The sequence below is a fragment of the Gallus gallus genome, chromosome 1 (genome assembly GCF_016699485.2).
Source record: "Gallus gallus isolate bGalGal1 chromosome 1, bGalGal1.mat.broiler.GRCg7b, whole genome shotgun sequence".
NCBI classification, from domain to species: domain Eukaryota; kingdom Metazoa; phylum Chordata; class Aves; order Galliformes; family Phasianidae; genus Gallus; species Gallus gallus.
The window spans coordinates 154,349,585-154,377,261 of record NC_052532.1 but is presented as its reverse complement, the minus strand read 5'-3'; the positions used below and the strand labels follow the sequence as shown (position 1 = coordinate 154,377,261).

At 40.7% G+C, this 27,677-nt stretch overlaps 1 protein-coding gene across 33 annotated transcripts in view; it reads right to left on the bottom strand.

Annotated features, from left to right (window-relative positions):
- MYCBP2 (MYC binding protein 2, E3 ubiquitin protein ligase) overlaps window positions 1–27,677 on the bottom strand; it is a 203,873-nt gene that overhangs the window by 3,038 nt on the left and 173,158 nt on the right. For 29 of the 33 annotated variants that reach the window (XM_015277213.4, XM_046901818.1, XM_015277196.4 and 26 more), the window contains 14 exons: window positions 26,533–26,772; window positions 26,300–26,398; window positions 25,439–25,519; window positions 24,382–24,648; window positions 23,355–23,638; window positions 22,981–23,077; window positions 20,057–20,176; window positions 18,435–18,536; window positions 13,451–13,579; window positions 10,922–11,054; window positions 10,582–10,685; window positions 9,914–10,102; window positions 9,298–9,405; window positions 8,090–8,299 (listed from right to left, as the gene is read on the bottom strand). In XM_015277213.4, the coding sequence (XP_015132699.2) occupies window positions 8,090–8,299; window positions 9,298–9,405; window positions 9,914–10,102; window positions 10,582–10,685; window positions 10,922–11,054; window positions 13,451–13,579; window positions 18,435–18,536; window positions 20,057–20,176; window positions 22,981–23,077; window positions 23,355–23,638; window positions 24,382–24,648; window positions 25,439–25,519; window positions 26,300–26,398; window positions 26,533–26,772 (2,163 nt within the window). The remainder of the gene's footprint in view (window positions 1–8,089; window positions 8,300–9,297; window positions 9,406–9,913; window positions 10,103–10,581; window positions 10,686–10,921; window positions 11,055–13,450; window positions 13,580–18,434; window positions 18,537–20,056; window positions 20,177–22,980; window positions 23,078–23,354; window positions 23,639–24,381; window positions 24,649–25,438; window positions 25,520–26,299; window positions 26,399–26,532; window positions 26,773–27,677) is intronic. The other 4 variants (XM_015277190.4, XM_040706393.2, XM_046901847.1 and 1 more) reach the window with 1 other exon arrangement.

Below are 27,677 nucleotides of genomic sequence, written 5' to 3'. Positions count from 1 at the left end.
CTTCTTGCTGTGATGGTTAGGGCTGTATGACTAAAAGGTTAGGGAAAGTGGTCTCAAGGCAAGTATGAGGAAGCAAAAATATAAGCATCCCACCTTCCCCCAAATGCTGCAAATAAAAAGAAAAGGGACATTTCCAAGGGATGGAAGTTAGGGATTTAGGTAGAAATTCAGGGTGAACAGGAGCTGAAGGAAGGAAAAGAGAAGTCAGACAGTTGAACGTTACCATTAAGACACGTGCATACCGCATGAAAGGGAATAACGAGATACAAGAGGAGAAAAAGAGGGAAACAACTGAAATACACTGAAATGGTGAGCACTAAATGTTGGAAACAAAGTATAACAATAACATGAACTGCAATAAAAGCTGGAGGAAGTAAGATGAAGAAGAGAAATTGTTTTTGTAAGAAAGCCCAAGAAGGTGCCAAGCAAGCTGCTGAAGGATGAGGAATGAGAACTGATAACTGTGGGAGGCAGGGACATGAGTGGAATGAGTAACTGCACAGTAATGAGCTAGAGGGGCTCATTACTGCTCCTCCCTAGCATATGGAAGGGAAGTCAGTCCTTTCTCCTCTATTTCCAAATGGTACATTTCCAATTAACATAAAAAATATTAGTGTTTCCCTGGAAAATTTTATCATGAAATTGCCTCACTCCGTTCATCCCTAAGGGAAAACAGAAAAAGATGGAAGCAAGGTGGGCACTAAAATCAGCATTAGATGAAAGAAATAATGGGAAAGTTCCACAATTTCTCAAACCATAGTCCATTTGTCCATAGACCATTTATCTCTTTTCTGCTGATGGAATAATCAGGAGCTGTTCGTATATGATTTTTCTCTTCATGAATTTTGTCTACTCGATGAAAATTATACACATATGACACAGAGCCCAGCAGACTAGACTATATGCACTCTGCTTCTAGTCCTTTTTCATCCTTCTAGCACGTCTGGCCATCAGCTCCATGTCTGCATTCCAAAGGAACTCAAGATGCTAATACCTGAACTAAGGTATAATGACTTAAGGATGGCAGTGTTTCCTTAACTCCACTCTGAACAGGCACTTACAGAATCAGAATCACCAAGGCTGGAAAAGACCTCCAAGATCATCCGGTCCAATTATCCATCCATCACCAATATTTCCCCACTAAACCATGTCCCTCAACACAATGTCTCAGCATTCCTTGAACACCTCTCGGGTTGGTGACTCCACCACCTCTCTGGGCAGCCCATTCCAGCGCCTGACCACTCTGTCAGAAAAGCAGCATTTCCTGACGTCCAGCCTGAATCTCCCCTGACACAACTTGAGGCCATTCACTCCAGTTCTATCACTGTTACACCAGAGAAGAGGCCGACCCCCATCTCACCACAACCTCCCTTCAGGAAGTTGTAGAGAGCCGTAAGGTCTCCCCTGAGCCTCCTCTTCTCCAGGCTGAATGATCCCAGCTCCTTCAGCTTCTCCTCATAAGGCCTGTGCTCCAGACCCCTCACCAGCTTAGCTGCTCTTCTCTGGACATGCTCCAGGGCCTCAGTGCCTTTCTCGTAGTGAGGGGCCCAAAACTGGACACAGTACTCGAGGTGCAGCCTCACCACTGTGCTCAGTACAGTAGGACGATCGCTTCCCTGTTCCTACTGGCAACACTATTTCTGATACAGGGCAGGATGCCATTGGCCTTCCTGGCCACCTGGGCACACTGCTGGATCATGTTCAGCTGAGTGCTGATCAACACTCCCAGGTCTTCTTCCTCTACACAGTCTTCCAGCCACTCTGCCCCAAGCCTGTAGCACTGCCAGGGGTTGCTGTGGCCAAACTCAGGACTGTGGCACTAGCTGAAACTTATCCCATTGGCTTCAGCCCAGTGATTCAGCCTGTTCAGATCCCTCCATAGGGCCTCGCTATGCCCAGGCAGATCAACACTTCCAGCCAACTTGGTGTCATCTGCAAACTTACTGAGGGTGCACTCAATGCCCTCAGCCAGGTCATTGAAAAAGGATACAGAACAAAACAGTCCCCAGTACAGATCCATGAGGAACACCACTCATTACTGATTGCCAGCTGGATTTAACTCCATTCACCACCACTCTCTGGGCCCGGCCCTCCAGCCAGCTCCTTACCCAGCGGAGAGTATATCTGTCTAAGCCATGGGCTGCAGCTTCTCCAGGAGAATACTGTGGGAGACTGACTTGTCCATCTGTTCTTCCACAGGAGGTATGTTCTCTTTTTCTCCTGGAGTTTCTAGAAAAGCTCCTTGTTCATCCACACCAGTCTTCTTCCCCACCAGCTCATCTTGCAGCACAAGGAGATAGCCTGTTCCTGTCCCTTTAAGACTTCCTTCTTGAGGAGCAACCAGCCTTCCTGGACCCCTTTACCCTTCAGGACTGAATCCCAAGGGGCCCTCCCTACCAGTGTCCTGAACAGTACAAAGTCCACCCTCTGGAAGTCCAAGGTAGCAGTTATGCTGCCCCCTCTCCACTTTACCAAGAATTGAGAACTCTACAATTTTGCAGCCGCTGTATCCAAAACAGTTCCCAGCCTCCACATCTTCCATCAGTCCTATGTTTGTGAACAGCAGGTCTAGCAGGGTACCTCCCCTGGTAGGCTCTCTTACGAGCTGCATCTTCCACACGCTTTAGAAACCTCCTACGCTGCTTCTTCTGTGCTGCACTGTATTTCCAACATATATCAGGGAAGGTTAAGTTCTCCATGAGAACAAAGGCTGGTGATGGCGCAACTTCTGCCAGCTGCTCGTAGAACGCCTCGTCCATCTCTTCATCCTGGTTAAGCAGTCTATAACAGACCCCCACCAGGAAGTCCACCTTGTAACCCTCCCCCTCATCTTTACCCATAGGAATATCCTTGATTGACAAGGTTTGCTGCTTCAGAGCTCTCCCATACAGAACCGCAGCAACTGATCACAAGGTACAGGGGGGTTTCAGTTAGTTCCTTCAACCAGGAAACCTCAAGATAACAGAGCAGCCCAGCAGCTCTCAGGAGAGCGGCTGACGTGGTGGGGGCGTTGCCAGGGCAATGACTCTGCATCCATGCCCCCTAACCTAGAAAAAGCCTCAGGGACGGAGAGGCTACTGCCAGGAAAAATGTGGAGACCCAGACGGAGGTCCCATGTTCACATAAAAGGAAGGCTGCAGCCGAGAAGAATGTGGAGACCCAGACTGAGCTCCTGAAACAAGATGCTAGTGCGCAGGTCTCTGGCTGTAGTGAGTGCCAGAGCCTGGCCTTTGTGGTGCTAAGTGAGGGGAGACAGATTACTATCCCCTATTGTTGTTTCAGGTAGCCAGCGATGATACAGGAAGAACTTCCCTAAAGCCTATGAAAACGGACTTCAGAGCCTTGGAGAGACAAGTAAAGGGTTCGGGAGCACAAGTTGTGTTCTCCTCTATCCCTCCAGTTATAGGGAATGATGAAGGACTAAATATGATGGGTGAATGGATTAACACCGGGCTCTGAGCCTGTTGAGCCTGGCAGGGGTTTGGGTTTTTTGATGTCTCCTCTGTTTGCAGGAGACCAGGCCTGCTGGCAACTGATAGGAGTAGCTTCTTCCACCAGTGGAAAGGGGTCTTAAGAGGGGAGTTGGGAAGGTTCATTGATAGAGCTTTAAACTAGGCACAAAGGGGGGTTGGGGTGTAACTGGGGTCAGTTGAACGGAGCCTGTACGTAACGTCCCAGTGCTTATAGGAAAGGGATGTGCTAATAAGATCTCACAGCCTTGTGTCTTGATGAAGGAGGAGAACTCACTCTTTTGTAGGAAGAACAGGAGGGTTGGTGTGAGGTTGGTGGCTGTGGAAACACCTGAGTATGGTCATGAGGGTATTAGGGCTGCTGCCACTCAAAAGGAGGCCCAGCTCAGGTGCCTTTCCACTAATGCACGCAGCATGGGTAATAAGCAGGAGGAGCTGGAGGCCATTGTGCGGTTGGAAAGCTATGATATAGTCGCCATCACGGAAATGTGGTGGAATGACTCACACAGCTGGAGTGCTGAGATGGATGGCTACTGACTTTTCAAAAGAGACAGGCAAGGCAGGAAGGGTGGTGGTGTAGCCCTTTACGTTAAGAAAGACTGTGAATGTATGGAAATTAATGATGGTGATGATAGGGTGGAGAGATTATGGGTCAGAATAAAAGTGAAGGCCAACAAGACTGATATTACTGTGGGAGTCTGCTACAGGCCACTGAACCAGGATGAAGAGGTGGACAAGATACTTTGTAGACAGTTGGGTGAGGTCTCAAGGTCACTCCCCCTTATTCTTGTGGGGGAATTCAACTTCCCAGACATCTGCAGGATTTACAATACAGTAGATAGGGAACAGTCCCAGAGGTTCCTAGAGTGTGTGGGAGATAACTTTGTGACACAGCTGGTGAAGGAGCCAACGAGGGGAAGCAAAATCCTGGACCTGCTGTTTTTTAACAGAGAAGGTCTTGTGGGGGATGTAAAGGTAGGACGTTATCTGGGGCACAGTGATCACGAGATGCTAGATTTCTCGATTCTTGTTGAACCACGGAGAGGAGTCAGCAGAACTGCCACCTTGGACTTCCAGAGGACAGACTTTAATCTCTTTAGGACCATGGTTGAGAGGGTCCCTTGGGAGGTAGTTTTGCAGAGCGTGGGAGCCCAGGAAGACTGGGAATACTTGAAGGAAGTAATTTTAAAGGTGCAGGAGCTGACCATCCCCAAGTCACGGAAGACGAGCCGACAGGCTAGGTGGCTGGACTGGCTGAACAGCGACCTTTGGCTTGATCTCAAAAACAAAAGGAAAGTTTATGGTCTCTGGAAGAGAGGGCAGGCTACTTATGATGACTACAGGTAGGTAGTGAAGCTGAGCAGGGAGAAAATTGGAAAAGCTAGAGCCCAGATAGAACTGAACTTGGCTACTAAGGTAAAGGACAACAGTAAATATTTTGATAAATACATTAACAACAAGAGGAGGGCTAGGGAGAATCTCCATCTCTTGTTGGACACCAAGAGCAACTTGGTGACCAAGGATCAGGATAAGGCTGAGGTACTTAATGCCTTCTTTGCCTCAGTCTTTAGTAGAAAGACTTGTTACTCCCTGGGAACACAGCCCCATGCGCTAGTAGATACGGATGGGGAACAGAATAAAGCCCTGCATGATCCATGATGAGATGGTTTTGAACCTGCTCCGAAAGCTGGATGCTCACAAGTCCATGGGGCCGGATGAACTGCACCCTAGAGTGCTGAGGGAGCTGCTGAATGTGGTTGTAAAGCCACTCTCAATCATTCTTCGGCAGTCCTGGCTAACAGGGGATGTCCCAGCAGACTGGAGAGTGGCAAATGTGATGCCCATCTTCACAAAGGACCGGAAAGATGATCCTGGTAGCTACAGACCTACCAGTCTCACCTCGGTGCCTGGGAAGGTTATGGAACAGATAATCTCGGGAGCCATCATGGACCAGTTAAAGGTCAACCACGGGGTCAGGCCCAGTCAGCATGGGCTTATGAATGGTAGATCCTGTCTGACAAACCTGATTTCATTCTATGACAAGGTGACCCACTTAGTGGATGGAGGTAAGGCTGTCAATGTGGTCTACTTGGACTTCAGTAAAGCCTTTGACACTGTCCCCCACAACATTCTTGTGGAAAAGCTGGCTGCTGCCCATGGTTTGGATGGGCGTACGCACCACTGGGTGAAACACTGGCAGGATGGCCCTGCCCAAAGAGTTGTGGTCAATGGAGTTAAATCCAGTTGGTGGCCAGTCATGAGTGGTGTCCCCCAGGGCTCAGTACTGGGGCTGCTTCTATTTAACATCTTTATTAATGATCTTGATGAGGAGATGGAGTGTACCCTCAGTAAGTTTACAGATGACTCCAAGCTGGGAGGGAGTGTTGATCTGCCTGAGGGGAGAAGGGCACTACAGTTGGACTTGGATCGACTGGATTGATGGGCCACGGCTAATTGTATGAGTTTTCAATAGGGTCAATTGTCAGGTCCTGCATTTTGGTCACAACAACCCCCGGCAACCCAGGGAGGAATGGCTGGAGTGCTGCTTGATGGAAAGGGACCTTGGTGTCCTGATGGACAGTCAGCTGAATATGAGTCAGCAGCGTGCCCAGGTGGCCAAGAAGGCCAATGGCATCCAACACCATTCCTTGTATCAGGAATGGTGAGGTGAGCAGGACTAGGGAAGTCATCTTGCCCCTGTACTCAGCATTGGTGAGGCCTCACCTTGAGTACTGTGTTCAGTTTTGGGCACTTCAGTACAAAAAGGAAATTGAGGTGCTGGAGCAGGTCCAAAGAAGGGCAACAAGGCTTGTGAAGGGCTTGGAGAACATGGCTTATGAGGAGAGGCTGAGGGAACTGGGGCTGTTTAGTCTAGGGAAGAGGAGGCTGAGGGGAGACCTTATTGCTCTCTTCCAATATCTGAAAGATGCTTACACCGAGAGTGGGGTTGGTTTCTTCTCATTTGTGACAGGACAAGGGGAAATGGCCTCAAGTTGCGCCAGGGAAACTTTAGGTTGTATATTAGGAAACACTTCTTTACAGAAAGGGTTGTTAAGCACTGGAATAGGCTCCCCAGGGAGGTGGTTGAGTCACCATCCCTGGATGTTTTTAAAAACCGTTTGCATAGTTAGGGTAGTATGTTTAGGTTGTGCTTGGACTCGATGATCTTTGAGGTCTTTTCCAACCTGAGCGATTCTGTGACTCTATATTATCACTATCATTTTCAGCCCCAAGCTCAACAACATCAGAACAGTCTAATATAGAGAGCCACGCCAACACCCCTTCTTCATATCTAGTTTAATGCTCCCTTATGAGCCCTGCCAGCTCCTGGGTAGGATTTGTTTCTCGCTTTGAGACAGGTGAGACCCATCTGCAGCCAGCAGGACAGGTGCCAAGCATACCACAGCATGGTTTAATAAATAAATAAATAAATAAATTCTTGTGATTGCAGCAGCCTCTTAGCTGTGTATTTATGAGACGGGTTTTCCTGCTCCTCTTAGTATCCTTCCCTGTCACTGAAGGGATAGAAGCAAATACAACTTGTATGTCCTCCCAGTTCCCTGAAGTCCTCTTTGACCATCTTCAAGCTTCTCTCAGCAACTTCATTGCTGCTGGCCTGAACTATCAATAAGGGATAATAATCAGAGGAGCAAATCAGACCAGGAAGTTTCATAGAAATATCCCTGACGCAGGCCCCAGGGAAGCAGCACACCTCTCTGCAGGTAGTATCAGGCTGACATACAGGGCCCTTCATTCCTCTCAGCAGGGAGTCACCTATGACAATGACCCTTCTGTCATTCTTGGCGAAGGCAGTCTTGATGTGTGGAGTCAAATACCTCACCCTAGACAACCTCAAAGCACCCACCACATCCTCACTTACCTCCTGCTCAAGTCCCAGAGCCTCAAACATATTGCACAGGGGCATCTGTGGAACCAAGGTACGTTGAGATGGGGGTTGCCTGTGACACTGAGCTGGGACCTATTTCCACTCCTCCTCTTAAATTGCCTCCCTCTGCTTGATGGCAGGGGAGGGGTTCCATCACTGTTTGTGGGGGTATCACCCTGGTGTCTTTCTCACAAATTTGGCATAGAGTTATTCCTCTAAACTCTTCATCATAAAGACACTTTCCCATCTTTTGAGACTACTGCTGGGGAAAACCACACCAACAGGCTTGCAGAAGTAGTTGTTTTTTCTGCCCCAAATTTGCTGTTTACTGTAGTTCTAATTACCTCCATCTTAAGTAAAACTTGGGTGAAAGCTTAGTGACAAATTCCCCATATCAGAGTTAAAATGAAATCTATGTTTATAGCATTTTATGTTCACATGAAGTATGAAGTAGAGGTGGGACAAAGGGATGGCTGGTACACAGTATCACCTGCACATTCTCTTAAGAAGACCATCATTACGCTTTTGGTTTCCATATTCCTCTGTATATACTTTTGAGCTTTAAGATATTATGTGCATCTAATTTGTTAAAACATTAATTAAAAAAAAAAATAAGCAATTTCTTTTCCTGCTTTCCTCCTCCATCCACAATATATTAAATACATGTTCCATTCTTTAAGTGTCTTTTGATAGAATAACATGCATTCAATTGAGAAAGCGGTAATTGTCATACCTTTTTGCACTTGTAGCAAACATAATAAGCATATCTGTTCATGGCATAGCCAGCTGGGTCATTGTAAAATCTAACACCTGGTGTCGTGATGGCCTCACTCTTGTGCAGTCCTTCATACTCCAATCTCATTAGTGCTTTTCTCCTTACATCTTCATAAAGTTCTTTGATTGGATCAAGCAAATCCTTTAATACTGTATGATTGATTTTGTTCTGAAATTTAAAAAAAAATGATAAAAATTTCTTATATAAATCATTACAGCTGTTGCAATAAAGATATTATGGTCATATATCAATAAAGATATTATAGCATAATGGATGTCACAAGCACTCAGTGGGTGCTTTAAAAAAAACAGGCTGATGTGTTTCATTTGCTACTGCAATGTTTTAAATGGCCTTGTGTTATATGAAATCAGCACCCCTTACAACAGACTGCAACAAGCACGAAGGCATGGTAAAGGGCATGTGACATATTTACCCTGTCATGGGATTATTGTGATTTTATGTTTTCTCTAATTTTGCTCCTTTTTATTACTCAGCAACCAGGAATAATGCCTTTTAGTCCTCTGTACTAAGTATTAATCATAAGCTATTGCCATAAATTACCAAACACAATACGAAGAAAGAAACATAACATGCAGAAATGCCTGACAGTGCACAAATTTAACATTCCTGGGGCTTTAAGATGCTTCCCATCAGATACTATATAGATACTTTTGCTTATAGCAATTATGATTTTGCAGAGTAGCAGACAGCTTAATTATTTATACTGAAGTAAGTGATATATATATTCTTCAGCTCTGTCCTGTCACTGCAAAGCAAAGAAGCTTTGAAAGGGGCAAGTAAAATGGAGAATCCACATTCCCTGCTTGAGACAATGTGAATTAAGATTACTTCTTCCCTTTATCCCCATAGCACCTAAACTGCAAATTTACAAGCAGATGGTGCTAAGAATAAGCCAACATTTAGGTAATGTCTGCATTATGTTTACTTTCTAAGAAGAACCTTAAATCAGGGAATAGTAGGGAAAGTAGAAAGATTTGTCAATGACACCCTTTCTGTAGTGACATGAGAACTTAAGGAAACAAATGAAGTATACTTATTTTATATTGTAAACAAGCAATGTATCATTAAAAATGAAAAGAAAAAAAAAAGAGAGAGAGTATTAGGCAACTTGTTGGATCCCTGCAGAAAACACATAGCTCATTTACCTTGCAGATAGGACAGGACATAAACCCAAAGGTTATCCTTGGCCCAAGCCATCTGTTTTCGAGTACTCGTTGACAGCATTGCAAATGGAAAACATGGCTGCAGTCCAACTTTAGAAAAAGAACAACATACACATGAACACTGACATTATTTTAGCCACTAAAATATGTGTTCTTTGCTTTCAAGTGGCAACATATATGAAATAAATTCAATTTGCTTTAAATTCTAGAAGACTCTGACCTCTGTTTTCTTCTTAAAGAAAAGAATGAATACTAAGCAGTTGTTAAAATCGTAACACTTTCACTCCAAGACAGTCAGTGGGCATATGAAATATATATGATGTATATTTGTTAATATCTTAGTTGTTTTCTTATTTATAAAATACCACATATTTTAAATAAACACAGAAACAAAGCTGATACAACCTTCTTGTTTCAAATAGCAGCAATGCTACAAAACAGTGGAAGCATTTCAAGTCATTTACATCCTGTACCATTACCATGTTTATTCTGAAACTCTTGAGAATGTCATTTGAGGGACTTTCTATTTTAACTCCTTTCCACATTTAGTATTACAACCATAATATTCATCTTTCAAAAGGGGGAAAAAAAGATAAACCTGGATCGCTGGCGCTGCTGAAAGTGCTTCAGTAAAACAGATCATACACATGTCATCAGCATCTTGTTTAAGAGTTGTAGCATTCTTATCACAACCATGCAAGCATGGTAAGCAGTGCTCTTCGTTCTTAACACCGCCACATGGATGGCCACAAGGATGTGTCTTGCTGCAGGCAATTTTAGCATACTCCTGTGAAAAATAAAGAGTTGGTCTTTTTTCCCTGCCAAAGAACAGATTGATATAGTGCTACTCTTTGAAAGATTATTTGTTCATGCAGTTAACTGAGATAAAAGAATGACAATTCATCTTGTCCACTGCTAGACCAAGTACTTGGGAAAAACTGCACATTCTGTGTAAATGAAGTGGAACTGATACCTTCACATTCCCATAAAGTATTACTCCTAAACAGCAGTGACATACACAAACCATCATTTTTACATTTTAACATTTCATTTTGATATACAGAAATATTTTTTAGTACTCTGTATTTTTACGTTCCTCTCATGTAAACACTGCTTGCTCCGTATTAACAGCCTTTAAAACATCTGCAGATTTTAGTCCTCCAGGAAAGGAAGGGATGGAGAAGGTTTACTCAGAACAAGATCCTACAGTGTCTTTCTTCTATCTTATGTATCTCACAATGACTGATATTAATTATTAATACAGACCTGGCAATCTGTATCAGAACAAACACTTCCCACTGCTGATAATTCCGTTCCACTCCTACAACCACAGAAGCGACACGCTTCGGAACTGCTGGTGGTTGGTTTGCCTACATTCACAAAAGGAAACAAAAATGACTACTATTATGATGAAATATAAGTGACCAATATTCAGACACAATCACAAACCAACCAGAGAAACAATAACTCTTATACATTGAAAATGTTTTATTTATACTTGCAAGCAGAAATCAAGACCACCGCCCTAATTCTTTTTGGACAAATGCTCGGGTAAAAGGTAACAAATAATCAGGAAAGAGTACATCTAATAAAAGTTCTGTTTTACCTGTCTGTTCTCTGAACTCCACCATAGCTTTCATAGTTTTAGAATCTGCTAATGCCATCAGCCAGAAAAGCTTGGTCCTACCACAACCTTCGTGAAGATCAACTTTGATAGCTTCTTCTTCTTCTTTGAATACCTGTTAGATTCATCAAACAGATAATAAATAGCATTTCTATGTTATTCTTGTCATTCTCTCTTTGGATTTTGATCAGATGTTTTAATGATTCTGTCAGGTTTGTCTACTGCAAGCTATTTTTAATTTATACATTCCTTAAGTTGTACATAGTGGGAAGACAATTTGTGGTTTAAAAATATTGAAAATTAACACTCCAGATAATATGACTGGGAAGCAATAGAGCAGCAATGCTAAGAAGAGAGCTGCACAACATTTTAGTAATTCAAAACCTAGGGAGACTGTAGCTCATAACTAATATTCATCTCCAGAAGACCACAGTATTAAAAGCAGAAGGCAACATTAAAAATATCTTCACATAACCATGTCAGTAATTTATGAAAGTAGCACTGATAATTATGGTCACTATGTATAATATTATGGGCTACATAATGAGTTATATATCAACACATCACTTTCGCATAAATATGCAGTGAATGTTTAGCTAAAAAATCAAGAAAATTCTTTTTTTTTTTTCTCCCAAAAATCAAAAAAATCACAAGAGATCCTTGTTAGACTTCACGAGTCTCTTTCTCTTTTCCTTAGTTTCAAAGGTAGTTCTGTTTTTATTCACTTCACCTGCAACGCAATAAAAGTTAGAATTCCCCTGGGTATATATGCATAAACTCAATCTTTGTCTTAATTTATAATGGAATCAGAAAACAAAAACTGTAAGTGCTTCACACAGGTTTTGCATAAGCAGGTCATAGTAACTCCTTTCTTGATAGGAGAGGAAAAACAGATAAGAAGTACATATAACAGAAACAGAGTTGGACAAAGAAAAGGAAGTTAAGAGAAAACAGGCAATAGGGAACATGACAGAATTTAAAATTTAAATGGAGAGGCTTGACATGAAAGATGTAAAGGTAAAGGTGGTAAATAAAGATTAAAAGTTTAAGCATGCTTTTAGAGGTGAATAGGAAAATCTGATAAGTAGCTGTTTTGGACAGATTAAAGGAGAGATGTGAGGACTTCTATGAGATAAGAACTTACTTTTATGAACTGTAATCTGAACAGGCTATATAGGAGAAATCAGAAAAATAAATGAGACTAGACTGTGTTGTGACAGGACAGAAGAAAAGACGCATAAAATCATCTTCTTAAGATGACAAAAAAAGAAAATATCACATGGGATTGCAAAGATCCATGCTAAAAAATAGTATGTAACAGATGTACAAGGAACTTCCAGGCTGAATGCACTTTGCAAATGCTGAGGCACTAAGGAAAACAGTGACCTGATATTTACATCATACGCTCTGGACTAGATGATCCCTCGCATCAACTGCCAGCTAGCAGTTGAAGTGTACTAGGTATATCCCTGGATCTTGGTTGTCTGTTTCACTTGGAAGGAATCCAGTTCAAGCTCTCAAAGGGCTTCTTTATCAAATCAAAGCCTGGTAAGGAGGAATGATCATATCTGCTTCAAAAACACATTCCTGATTCTAAGTAAAACACTATCACAGACGTGCTCCAGCAGGGAGATTAGTAATGGATTAGCTAGATCTATTATTTTAGTCTCTGTACAAATATTCTCCCCTTTTCCTATGACTACTTATAAATGACTAAAAAAAGTTAAAAGATAAATGCTGTATCAAGAAAGAGAAAATGCTGACTAGTCTCAAAAGATACAGCATCTCTGGTGTAAATTGCAATGAGAAAAAGAAATATTCCAAGAAGAGTAAACATTCAGGTTTAGACATTAATAGGATGAAAGGGTAGCATGAAAGAACACTAATTAGCAAAGTACAGGGCAACCTGCAAAAACTCAGCTAGGTAAGTCAAAGAGAAAAGACATTTCATCCCTAAGAGAAAAACAAAACAAAACAAAAAAAAGCTTATGGATAATGGCAACATGAGGACTAGGGAAATATTGAAAAATAAGAGATGACTGTCATAGGGAACTAGAGGGAAAATGTCCTGTCAAATGATCTTCTGAACATCAAAAAATATATAAACACTTAAAAATGAAGGGGTTCACAAGCACTATAATGCAATAGTAATAGCAAAGGAGGTTTAGTTTAAAAGGAATAAAGAACCAAGGTATACTTAAGAAAGGCTCTGCAGTTTCTAGAAGTTTCCTAAAACTGTTCCTAGACAATGTGAGAATGACAGAAAAAAGCTGATGTAGTATAAGAATTAGAATGAGGGAATACAACATTGTTTCCAATTCTTCTTCTAAAGATAACGGACAACGGAATTTCACTAAATTGGAACAAAGAATTAAATGAAAGTGTATCTATTCCATCTTCAAAATAAAACAGCATTTTCAGTTTTGATTCTTGCTGCTACCACTTGCTTATATATTAACGGGGGAAATATACATAATGTATGCAGTGCATACAACATGATGCTATGAATACCTGTCTCTGATGAGTTTTTGTTCGTCGATGGAGATGAAGGAATCGGTCACAATCTGTACACAAATTCCCACAGGCGTTACATAAAATGATGGCAGCAGTTTCACCATCATCGTGGTTATCGCACATTGGCTGAAAAAAATAAGAAACATCATTAAATATTTTTCCCTTCATTAAATCCTTCATTTCCTTTCAGCATTCGTTTGTATCCTCCCCTAGCTCCACCCCTCGAATTAGTAATGGATGATAAAGAGCTTCTATCTTTAGAAGAATCCATATCTAAACAACTACTTCTGCACAGAAGCCCCAGTTTACCACATAAGTATTTCCAGAATTCTTCATCTTACATGTTATGTGATGTAGCACAAATGTATTCTACAATATATTTGAGACATCATTTTCAACTAGCCAGAGTTACACACACACACACACACACACAATTGTTAACAAGGGACTATGGGCACATTAGCAGAACTGTTCATAGATAAACACAGAATTTACCCTTAATTACTATGATATGGTATATTTAGATTGTTCAAAGACTTAATCAAAGCTGCAGGTCATCCACAACTCAGAGAACACAGCCAAAGCAACAGACTTCAAAATCCAGCATAAAATGACCTTACTATATGGAGATATATTCAACACAGTTTTCATTTAACAGTTCAAAATATCTCTAAAAACAACTTTCAGTGACTTTGATTAAGCAAATCTCTCAGTTTCCACTGAACTCCAGAAATCGTGGTTTCCAAGATATTGCTCATGTAACACAGAATCTATTCAACAGCATTCCTGGGAGGGGGAACACACTGTGCCTCAAAATTTGACTATCCTGGTATAAAAATAGGATTGGGGAATTTCAGGATGAGTTGAGCAGCTTGTATACCTGCTTGCCTGTGTCTTGGCTGCTCCTCTGATATTTCCACTCGTTTAAATAAGCTCCAATTTCTGACTTTTTTCTTCCTATCTACAAACTAGACCTCTGTTCTGTTTTTCTAATCCTCTGCTGTTTGTTCCTGTGGAATAACACAGGAAACCTGAGGCAATGAAACCCTTCTGCCAAAGCAAAGACAGACAAAATGAGTTAGGCTTGATTTCATAAAGCCAGTCTTTTTTATTATGGAATCCACATTTCTAGTTCAGCTATTTAATTGTTTAACAAAAAATCTCTTCTGCAGACCTGTCTTAAAATGGTTCATTCTGTGGTTAAACCATAATGCAGTGGGTGAGCAATTGGTTGACAGGTCAGACTCAAGGAGTTATAGTATGTGGGGTTATGCCAGGTTCGTAGCCAATCACTAGTAGGGTTCCACAGGCCTCAATTTTAGGACCAGTTGTCTTCATGTTTTCATAAGTAACTTGGGTACAGGGCTTGTAGGTATACTAAACATGTTTGCAGATGACACGAAATTACAGGGAGCTCTTGATTCCCTTGAAGGCTGAGACACCTTGCCTTGACAATTTTTACAAATTGGAGGGCTGAGCAATCATCAATCACATGAAGCTCAACAAGAGGAAGTGCCAGATTCCGCATCTGGAACAGGAAAACTTTGGATAGATGTACAGGCTGGGGAACGAGAGGCTGGAGAGCAGCCCTGCAGAAAGGGGCCTGGGGGATTCTGGTTGATGGCAAATTGTAGGTGAGCCAGCACTGTGCCCTGGCAGCCCAAAGGGCCAATTGTATCCTGTGGTGCAGCAGGCCCAGCACTGCCACTGGGTGAGGGGAGGGGCTGTCCCCACTCTGCTCTGTGCTGTGCAGCCTCACCTCCAGCACGGGGGGCAGGGCTGGGTGACACAGTGTAAGAAGGACATAAAACTATTAGAGAGTGTCCAAAGGGGGGCTATGAAAACAGCAAGGAGTTTGGGAAGGAAGATGAATGGGGAGTGGCTGAGGTCCCTCCATTTGCTCAGCCCAGAGCAGAGGAGCTGAGGGGAGGCCTCATGGTGGCTGCAGCTCTGTATAGGGAGTGGAGGGGCAGTGCTGAGCCCTGCTCTCTGTGACTGCAACAGGGCCAGAGGGAATGGCATGGAGCTGTGTCAGGGGAGCGGGAGAGTGGGTGTCAGGGAAAGGTTCTTTGCCAGAGGGTGATCAGGTACTGAACAGGTTCCCCCTAGGGCACTAGTCATGGCACCAAGCTGCCAGAGTTCAAGAAGTGTTTGGACAGTCATAGGGTTTGGATTTTAGGGGGTCCTGTGTGGAGCCAGAGGTTGGACTTAGTGATCTTTGTGGGTTCCTTCACCTTGGGATACTGTATGATTCTTAAAAAGGAGCAAGATTTCCTACTTCTAAACCTGTTTCATTAAATTATGAAGTTGTGTTTTTAGGTATGAAAACTAAAAAATTTTGGGAAGCCAACTTTTTAAGATTAAAAATATGTCATTGCTCGTGACTTTGCAGACTTTTCTGGTCTTCACATTTTCTCTCAGTTGAGCAATATTTTGTGCTGAATTGCAAAGAAGAAGAAAAGCAAACAGAAAAAAGCCTTATCCTAATCACCTCAAAAACCTTTTGTGTCTGCTTCCTTCTCTCAGCAGTTTCAGTCCTTGCTGCTGCAGCTCTACATCTCCTGTATTCTCTTTCTGTCTACGCTGAACTGCTCTTGAGGCTTACTTGTTCTTAAGCACACATAGTTGATGGCGGGAAGGCATGATGACCCCATGCCTCCCACAGGGATCCATCAAACTCAAACTCCATTCCCCCAGCAGAAGAAGTCGAGCAGGAGAGGCAGGCGACCACTGTGGCTGTGCAAAGACCTGCAGCTTAAACTGAGGGAAAAGAGGGAAATGTACAAGAAGCAGAAGCAGGGTTGTGTAGCCTGGGAGGAATACAGGGCTGTTGTCTGTGTGTGTAGAGATAGGATTAGGAAAGCAAAGGTTCAGATGGAGCTGAACTTGGCGAGGGATGTGAAAGATAACAAGAAGGGGTTCTACGGGTACATACGCAGGAGGAGACAGGCCAAGGAGAGTGTTCCCCCTCTCATGAAAGGTAATGGGGAGCTGGCTTCCTCAGGCATAGAAAAAGCTGAGGTACTCAATGAGTGCTTTGCCTCAGTCTTCACGGGTGGTCAGGCTTCTGGTGTCTGCCAGGACCATGAGCCTCTAGGTGAGGGTGTGGGGAGTGGTTTCTGTCCCACTGTAACAGTGGAACAAGTCTGAGTCCTCCTCATGATATTGAACATGTAGAAGTCCATGGGGCCGGATGATATCCATCCTAGGGTTCTGAAAGAGATGGCTGATGTGGTTGCCAAGCCACTCTCCATCATATTTGAAAATTCATGGCTGTCTGGTGAAGTCCCTGGTGACTGGAAAAGGGAAACATTCCTCCCATTTTTAAGAAAGGGAGAAAGGAAGACCCAGGGAACTACAGGCTGCTGATCCTCACCTCTGTGCCTGGGAAGATCATGGAGCAGATCCTCCTAGAAGCTGTGTTAAGGCACATACGAGATGAAGAGGTGATTTGAGACAGCCAGCATGGCTTCACCAAGGGCAGACTGTGCCTGATCAATCTGGTGGCCTTCTACGATGGAGTGATGGCTTTGGTGGATGGGGGAAGGGCGGTGGATGTCATCTACTTGGACTTCTGCAAGGCCTTTTACATGGTCCGTCACCACATCCTTCTCTCTAAATTGGAGTGGTGTGGATTTGAAGGATGGACTGTTGGATGGATTAGGAATTGGCTGGCTGGACACAGACAGAGGGTTGTGATCAATGGGTCTGTGTCAGGGTGGAGGCTGGTCACAAGCAGTGTTCCTCAGGGGTCGATTTTGGGACTGGTGCTCTTCAACATCTTCATCAATGACATAGATGATGGCATCGAGTACACCCTCAGCAAGCTGAGCAGTGCAGTCGATACACTGGAAGGAAGGGAAGCCATCCAGAGGGCCATGGTCAGGCTGGAGAAGTGGACCCATGAAAACCTAATGAGGTTCAATAAGGCCAACTGTAAGGTGCTGCACTTGGGTTGGGGCAATCCCAGGTATTTATACAAACTGGGGGAAGATCTCCTTGAGAGCAGTCCTGCAAGAAGGACTTGGGGGTCCTGGTGGACGAGAAGCTGGACATGAGCCAGCAGTGTGTGCTTGCAGCCCGAAGGCCAACTGTGTTCTCAGCTGCATTAAAACAGGGGAGGTTTAGGTTAGATATTAGGAGGGAGTTTTTCACATGGGGTGGTGACGCACTGGAACAGGTTGTCCAAGGAGGTTGTGGATGCCCCATCCCTGGAGGCATTCGAGGCCAGGCTGGATGTGGCTCTGGGCAGCCTGGTGTAGTGGTTGGTGATCCTGCACATAGCAGGGGGGTTGAAACTCGATGATCATTGCAGTCCTTCTCAACCAGGCCATTCTATGATTGTATGATTCTTTATATAGAAAGATTATCTCCATTACCTTGCTCTTTCCAGATTCACATAAAAAAATATCATAAGTTTTTTGTGACACTGAAAAATACTGACAAATTCATCCACGGTATTTCATATTAAAGTTGAAAATCTTCCAGTTATGTGGTAGCTTTACTAAATTCATTTAGACTTTCTTTCATTTGGGGTAATTGCTCTTGGATCTAGAAGATGAAGCTAAATTGCAGAGAGATAATTCTTGAGGAATTTAAAAGAATTGTCTTTACAGTGTTATAAAAACTCAGAAGGCAGAAAGCTCTGATAGAAAGTATTGTATTACATGAATTGTTCTATTCTCAGAAGTTCATCCTATAGGTGTTAGACAGGTTTTCATTCACCCTGAATACCAGCAGAATTGCTACCTTATTACTGCTTTAAGTCGGAATTTTTGTTCTCTGAAGAGTATTTGTCTATAAAACTTAAACTGACTATAAATTGTCTATAATACTTCAAATGTATATGTACTATTTCCATGGGGGTCAGAAGGAGGAATAAGGTTAGGACAACTTCATCTTTCCCTATCACTTATTCTAAATTCTTTGACTACTGAATAAATAAAAAATAAACACAGAAACACATAATTTTCAGTCTCACCATCTGTTTCTGCTGTCCATCCTTTCCCATCCATCTTCCTGAGGACAGTCTATCAACATGATCCTGATCAAGTACACACAAGGATGCTAGGGCCAGCCATAACTATTGAAAGACAAGGTAGAATTAAATGTTATAGAAAAATTAAATTAAAAAATCTCAAATACAACAAATTTGAACTTTGACAGACAGGAATAACAATTACTTGCAAACTGTATCATCATTACCTGAAGTCTTGTCCATGCAATACAGGATTTTTCTTTACTGAAAGAAGCCAGGCCACCCAATAAAACTTACTGAACTCTTGGGAGCTAATTTGTTTCTTTCAATTATGTAACCTTATGGTCAAAACTACAGTAGTTAGCATACAAGAGAAAAACAGTGAATAAAATCAACCAGACTATATTAGGAATACGACAACTTGCATATCATTCTCAAGGTTTTGTGGGGAGAAGAGAAAACAGAACAAAATACGCTTATCAAAAAAGCTAGCTAGGTCAGTGTGACTCACTTCCCTGTTCTTTTCTCAACATACTGGCCATTTGAGATAAACTAGAAGGGGAAGAAGGGAGTTTTCTAAATGTCCTTCAGGTTTTAGGAAAGGTTTTCTCTCTTTCTCTCCACTGTCTACAGCGAAATGTTAGAGAGATTAGCTACACGAGGATAACTTGTCAGTAATCCTGCAATCTAAACTGAAATGAACTTGACAACTACATTATGAGATGGCTTTTGACCAAGTTTTTGAACAAAATGGCTTTCTTTGATTGACTCTACTAGACTTCCTTCAAAATGTGTACCTTCATGGCAGAACTAAGTTTATTCACAAGGAGACCTGGCTTGACATTCAGTTCTTCTCTAAGACCTGACTCACCTAGCACTGCAACAACATGAGATGCCAGTATTCTAAGATAGTGTTTTTCAAAAAGAAGTGATTATGTGAATAAGAAGTAAATAAAAAACTCACACAACTTTTAAAACGGAAAACAACATTAGTGTTAAATGCATGTAACCACTGCTAAACTCTTATTTTACTCATAATTATTAAGTTTTTTGAAGCCAAAATCTGTACTCCCTAATTATGGCAGGAATGCCATAATTTACAGTTATGCTTTAAGTGATATTTCAAGTAACCTTATTCAAGTTAAGTTAGATCCTGTTTCTATATAGGATTCATAGAAGTAAAGACAGAAAGAAAAAAAAAGGAGCTCAGCAAATTATTTCTCATTTTTAGGCTAAAACACAGCTGAAGGTTAGCTTAGCTTGCTAGAGAACATTGTTTTTTTTTTTTTTTCCAGAGTGTTTTCATAGTAGCCTTGAGATGTGGCAGCAGTACCTCAGAAGTGTATGTATTCATAATTCTGATTTTAATGGAGTATTTTTTTGCCACAAAGAAAACAGATCAATCTTCTGTGACACAGAGAAAGGAAGACTTTCATTAGGTCAAGCAGTGTTTGCCTTAGCTGGGATACAACATAAACTGTATGCTGTGTACATTGTTTCCTGAGAAAACCCACATAAGGCAATTCCCATATGAAGGAATTTTTGCCAAAATACAGGGAAGCTCTCAAATTGGCTCTTAATCCATGCTTGCAATGAACTAATGTCAGATTCAGAAAAGCTCTTACTCTGGTTGTTGCAATGCACCTCACTGGTGATCGATATTCTTCTTCCATTTTGGTCAGAGCTATGATGGTTTCAGCAATAGCATTCTTTGTCACACGGGACCAAGCCTCTGACAGGTGACCCTGACAAAGAGAAATATAAGTGTTTTTAATGTTAATAAAAACTGTAATAAATTGTTATAGACATTTACAAGTAAAACTGAATTGCTACAAGCAATACTAGGTTACGATCTCATGTTAGAATGTAAAAGAACAAGTCCTAGGTTCTGAATAGAATCCACTGTTTCCCTGATGTTTTCCCACTTATCCATAACAAACCTACAAAAAATACTGGCAACAACTATTAAAAAAATGTCCTGAACAAACTGGCTCCCCTCGCCAATTAATTCCCAACGTACATTGCATCCTATGCACTGAATGAAGTGGGGTGACTGAGAAAAACAAGCACACAGATACAAGAGTCATCACATTAATCCTGGTATTCACTACAAATACTGAGGACTTGTATTTGCAGCTAACATTGCTTTTCCACCTGAGTTTTTATACAACATTTCCTAAGATGTTGATGAAGTAAACAGAAACAAAAATCCAACATGTGGAATCACACTGGTACCTACAGTAGACCCTTCCCCCTTAGCTACTGGAGCAACTGAAGGGAAGAATAAATGGTCATCCTATGTACAGACCAGCACTCCTGAAGAATGAAAAGAGTTTTAATTGAAACTTTTAACTAGAGATCAATGATGGTTTTCCAAAATCTTCTTGTCAGAATCAAAATTAGCAATTTCAGAGAATTCCCCCCCAGCCCCAGTAAGTTTTAAAAGGGATTTTCTTGATTTAAACACACTGAATGGTTTAGAACACAGAGCTCCAAAGCCAAACATGCTGAAAACAGCTTTCTAAGGGTAATCACAGAGGAAAATCAGAGTCATTTAGAGCATAACCCTGAACGAGGTGTAGAATTAAAGGAAACAAAACTAACTTCCTACTAAACTACTATGCCCTTATCTCTAATAAATATAAAAACCCTATTTCCTTCCCCAGAATTGTTTCTGAGAAATAGCAGAATCAGCTTTCATCAAATTCTTCAGCCAAATAAGTTTGCCTGAAACATACACTCATGGAAAATTTCAACCCAGACAGCTAAAGTAATAGTCAGCTATAAATGTACAAGAGCTGCTGTAAAAGTAATGCCTCCTATTTTATTATGTTGACCCATGAAAGCAACAGTGAATGGTGGTAACATGGCAGTAGATGTTGAACCTTCCTGCCAATATTCCATTACATGTTGTTGCTGTGCAATAGATGGCAGCAGAGGGGCAATCTGACAGAATGGCATTTGACATGCAAGTGTGTATGGAGCAAAGGTGCGTCACTGAAATCCTCCATGTGGAAAAAATGGCACCCATTGACACTCATTGACACTTGCAGAGCATTTATGAAGACTGAACAGTGGATGAGTGCACTGTGAGGCAATGGGTGGTATGTTTCAGCAGTGGTGACAGCAATGTAAAAGACAAACCACATTCTGGACTGCCATGCACTGCTGTCGCACTATGAAATGAAGAGTGTCCTGATCATCTCATCTGTGTGAATAGCTGGGTTATGATTAGGGAACTTTTCAGCTTCAATCTGTTGGACATGATGGTGGCAGCACTGGAATATCGCGGAGTTTGCACCAGGTGGGTCCCATGAATGCTCACACAGGAAGAGAAAGAACATGCATGCAATTTAATCAATCAATATGAGGCTGAAGGTGACAGTTTCCTGGATTGCATCATTACTGGTGATGTGTTGTCACCACTACGAGCTGGAGTCAAAAGAACAGTTAATGGAGTGGCGTTGTGAATTCCCCATCAAATAAAAAGTTCTCAACATACAGCCCTCAGTGGGTAAAGTGATGTGCACTGTCTTTTGGGATAGGAAAGGTGATCCTTCTGGATTTCCTGGAACCCAGACAAACCATCATCAACACTGACCACTACACACTGTGACACTGACTAAGCTGAAGGCTCAAACTTCCAGAGTCAGGCCAGAAAAGAAAACAGTCTTTCTCTTGGAACATGATAATATCATACTAGATTGAAGACCGTGGACTACACTGCCAGTCTTGGTTGGACTGTCCCAGCACACCCACTATAAAGTCCAGATTTGACACTTTTTGACTTCTATCTGTTCAGGAAGATGAAAGATGGACTTCATGGGCAACATTTTCCTATGACCAACACCATTATAGCATCTGTGAAGCACTGGGTCACTTCTGCTGGTGCAGATTTTTTTTTTTTTTTTTTTACAAGCATAGCATGCAGGCTCGCTCAGGTTCATCACTGGTGAAAATGCATAGCTAATAGTGGTGACTATTGAAAAATAGTGTTCTGTTGCTGAGAATTTGCTCTGCCAAGTAGTGGTGCTGTGCTCTTTGTATCTGTTGTAGTTTCCATGGATAGGAGGCATTGCTTTCAGAGTGACCTACATAGATTTTGGTAAGACCAAAAGAAGCTTAACATGCATTTTTAACTGGACTTCATGTATAAAATGTACATAGTTAAGTGAAATAAACACTATCACCATAGTCTCTAGACACTTTTTATTTTTCAACTGGAGCTCTGACTGCTCTTAAAAAAAAAAAGTCAGATTTTTAAGTTAATAATGTAGAAAGTGACAGAAAATTAGTGGTTACTACTTAAGTTTCGTGTGACTCATCTGAAAGTTCATTTGAATATTGAGCTTCTATTTGGCTGAATAGAGTTCTATTGCTTCTAAGCCTGGACCCTACCCAAAAGAGTATATGTTTTTCTTCTTGAGACCAGCTCATTCTGAACAGCTCATCCCAATACTAACTTTAATAGAAATTAATGAAAAAAATGTATTATACATTATCAGAAATATTTGATTATCCCCCACACACTTAAATTATAGAAACTTACTGCCGCCATGTCTTTAATCAGTTTAATAATGATCTCTGAAATCTGTGTAGGTGTTGAACCCTTCATCCACCAATGGCTTTCACCTCGCCGAATATAGCTACAAAGGACACATTGTAATACATGAAATAAATTCAATTAGTTATCAGTTGTCAAAACCCACCAAAACAAATACTGCACACATTCAGTGTAGGGTTGTTTTTTGTTTGTTTGTTTTTTTTAAACAAATTTATTAATAACTTTAGTTATATTGTCAGTGTTATTCATTTTTTTCCCATTTATTAAACACAGATCATAAAAGGCAACATAACTGACTTAAAAATATATATTTCTTTTATACCTTTAGCTTGAGAACATATATGCATTTTAAAACAAACCTGGAATTGAAGATCATTGGAAGTGTGACTGTAGTAACTCCTTTGCCTGCTGTAGTGCCAGCTGTCCCAGTTATAGTAGTTCCTTTGGCTTTTAGCTGTACAGTGAGAGCTTTGGCAATGCATCCCAAAAACATATCTAAAATACCCAGTTTATTCCAATCTCCCTTTTCTGTTGAGTGAATAATATCACTTATATCTGCTGGTGGAAGAGCCTTCACTCCTATGATACTAGCCAAGCGACTAGGGGTTACCTCAGGCAAAACACGCCTTAGTAACGATGTTACCTGGAAAAAGAATCAAAACATCACAATTCTCATCACAATTCTTAACAGGAGTTTTCAAACAATAATTACAAACTGTTCTGTAAGAGAGAATGTATCTACGCTGTGTATTCAAATCACAATTGCAAGAAATTCTAGAAGGTTTCTATCTTGCTTTGAAATAACAGTTAATAATATACTGAGACAAGGCTTAAGAGTCCAGAACAAATACCACTCCAAAAACAAACAAAACACACAAAAAACACCTTCATCTTCATATAATAATGAAAACATGCTTTGTACTGAAGTTTGTACTGAAATTTCTGAAATACAGATGTTCATACAACTTTAATTTGCTGGCATATTTAGATGTCAGAAACTCTGTAGTAGAATACTTAGAGACACTTGAGACTTTTGAAAACAGAAAATACTTTTCTTGAGGTACTGAGAGGTACTTTTCTTGAGGTACTTCCACTGTACCCTCCCTCATTCCTTTTTAGTTTTCCTTGTGATACTCAAACTCGGTGCTTCTGGATAGGAAATCTGTGCCAACTGATCTGGACCTAAATTGACATGCTTTATTTACATTTTTTTCCTTATGTGAAATAGTCTGAATATGACTGGCAAAACAATTTTGAAGTGAAAATCCAAAATTACATTTCAAAAAACCAGGACTTCAAGTACATATTATCAAGTTCATGATTATATCACTGTAATGACTTTTTTTCTAGGAGTACCAGGATGGATATGCAATACCTAGCACTCACCTGTCTCTGCACCCTCGGAGAAGCAGTATGTAATAATGAGAAGAGATCTTGCAGCAGAGTCAGCTGCTGAGCCAAATACTGCCGGCCTACATTGGAACCACTCAATGCCAGAACCATTGACAGCAGCTCAAAGCAATACGCATCAGAAGAAGCGTCTTCATCGTTGGGTTGTGAGTTGGCGTTCTCTTTGCTAGAGATGGCATGCTCCCATTCCTCACGCACACGGGTTGCTTCCATTCGTATGGCCTGGACTATATGAGCACACACCTAGCCAAGTGGAATCCAAATACACAGTTAACTCCTAAAAGCTTTTAGTGTTTCAACTTCAACTTGTATTTCAAGTATCTTCACAGCTATGACAAAAATGGAAAACCTGTGAAATTTGTCCTGTACTTAAATTACTTCTCAACGTTACTAAATTGAAATAAAGAATAAACTTAGATTTCAATTTAGAATATTTAGATACAGTTCTTTATTAATATTTATATTTAATATTGAATTTGTTCATCTTCACTCTGGAAAATTACAAATATCTTGTTATTATCTTGTTTAGTTTACTATCTGGGAGATTTTAGAAAGCAAATTTTCATTTTACCAATAACATGTCAAAAAGTATACTTAAGAGATTGTAAGGGTTGCTAACATGAGTAACAAAAAAGACCAGACATGCAGTATTTACTAAACTTCGAACAGAATCAAATTCTTCCTGCATTACTGTGAAAATATTTATTGCAATGTCTGTCTCATAGTAAGTGTACTAAAAATAACAAATATGTTAATTGGTATATTAAAACATCTTCAGTATTTAAAAAAAAAACAAAAAAAACCAACATACTCTTTAGTTACTATTTTATGTTGAGAAAAACAAAGTAAAACCAAAACCACAAACTTTCTTTTACTGTAGGAGACAATCAAAATGTAACCCAATTCTGATAACAGAGAACAGAAGGTGCAACTAGAAATGTCAAATAAGAGGTTCTGTATTTACTGAAAATTAATATACTTATTATAATACAATACAACATTTAATACTCAAAGTATTTCAGAATGAACCAACCTGCTTTTGCAAATTTGTCAGTTTGCTCCGGCTGAATATGATGCCTACCATGTGCTCTTTCAGGTCTGCATCTGATGTTGCCTTCATAAAAAGAACATTTAGCATTAGATCAAGAGTGCCAAGAACAAATCCTAACTTCTGTAGCAATTAATATGAAATACCAACAAACTTTGCTCTAAAAATTTGCAGCTTTTTGTTGCACAGAATCAAGATATATAAGCAGAAAATATTTAATACTGGTTACTATTTTTTCCCTCTTTATGAATAAGAGGAAATCCGAGCATGAAATAAGATAATCAATAAGCAAAACAAGTGAAGCGCAGTTATTTGAGATTCAGCTTTCTCATCTACCTTAATACAATCTCAGATTACATCTCTGTAGAGCGCTGCATGGAATATACTTTTCCCTTTCTATAAACTTAATATATTTTGCAATAGAAGAATCAGGGAATGCGCACTTATTAAACTGCTCCTTGCAGGAAGACAGGAGAGTATACTAGCTAAAAGGATACCACTGAGGTTTCTTAAATACTTTTTATCCAAACATCAACAGAGCCACTTTCTGTCTTCAAGCAGAAGATATTAGGCAATAAACATTGTCAGGCTGACCATTACTGCAAGTGTTAAGTACTTCTGTGTATGTAAACATAATTTGAGTCACTGGGGTATGGTGTTTCCATTAAACACATATGCCCCAATAAATATTTACTACTACTACTGAATTTTTTTTTTTTTTAATTATGCAACTGTAACATTTTGCTTTTGTATTGAGCTGAAAACTACAGTGCATAAGACAAATAGCAAAAATCATCCAGGAAATTTTTTTCAGCAATGTAATATTGATAGAATACAAATAAATACATTGTGTACTTTTTCTTCTCCTTCTGGGGAAGACAGGAGAGCTTTTTCTTCTTGTTCTGGAGTCGGCTCAGCATCACCAGAGATGAGTTTTCCAAATACCTGGAAGAAAGGAAGTGATAACTACCTTATCTCCAAGATAAACTTGTGCAGAGGTGACATTTTACATTAAAACGTGAGCACTGAAAGTGCAGAAATTACAGTAAATTTCACTGTACAACACATGAAAATCCTACCTGAGATGTAATAAGTCGGAATACTCGCAGTGTCTCCGATTCACAGTTTCTTTGCTGAGCTACACTTGCAGAAATCTGGCCTGCTATTTTAATGCTTTCGCCATCTTTCCATCCAAGAATTTTCACTTGTCGAACTCTGAGTGTGTTCTCGGGACCCTTCAATTCAATTTTGATGATGTGATTATCACCCCCAGGAAGTTCACTCGTTACCCAGCCAATATGTCTTGAATCCAAGTCTACCTATTGAACATGAAAATAAAGATGGGAACTGACATTGAAACATCAAACAAAAAGACACTTCTAAAGCAAATCCACAGTGTAACACTGGAATCAATGCAGCATCTGCAATACATTTTTTGTTCAGAGCAGTAATATTGCTATGTTTAACTGTATAAATATTCAACAATGTGAATTCAGATTAATCAACTCTTAAATAAAATGACATACAGCCGTTATTTTTGTCCTTAAAGCCTATTAAAAAACCTGAACTGCTAGTCACTTTACCTTCTAAGCAACAATTCACACATTCAAAACGCTCACTTTGAATTGATGTTTGCTTACTTACTACTTCTTGTTAAAAAATAATTTAAAAAATCACCATAATTTACCTGAAAATACAATGTCAGTACTTAAGTTATTTTATCTTGATTCACATAAACCTCTGCAAAAGAGAGATTAATTTTGTGGAAGATGCTGACTGATTACCTCTTCAAGACAGGCAGCGCTTAATAACTGTAAGAAGGACAGATGAATGGTATCATTTCAGCTGTAATGCCACCATTGGAGGAGATAAAATGACAGGGTGCCATGCTTCATGGCACTGCTAAGGGCAACCTGTGTGTCTCCAAATCTCTATATAATCAAACTAGTATTTATTCTTCCCTCATCTCTACTGAACCTGTGTCTGCACGAAACTGTGAGGCAGCAGACAGGACTGATTTTTTTTTAATTTAATATCATGAAATAGAGGGTATGCATGAGTTGGGGTACTACATGTCGGTGCATTAGAAGATAAAAAGCCTGCTGGAGAAGTGCAAGAGGACTGTTTAGCAAAGAGCGAACAAAGCTGAATGAAGTCTTGATGTCTTCTGGGAGTGAGTCTGGAAAAATACCTGGGCAAAACGTTCAAGCAGACAGAAACAAAG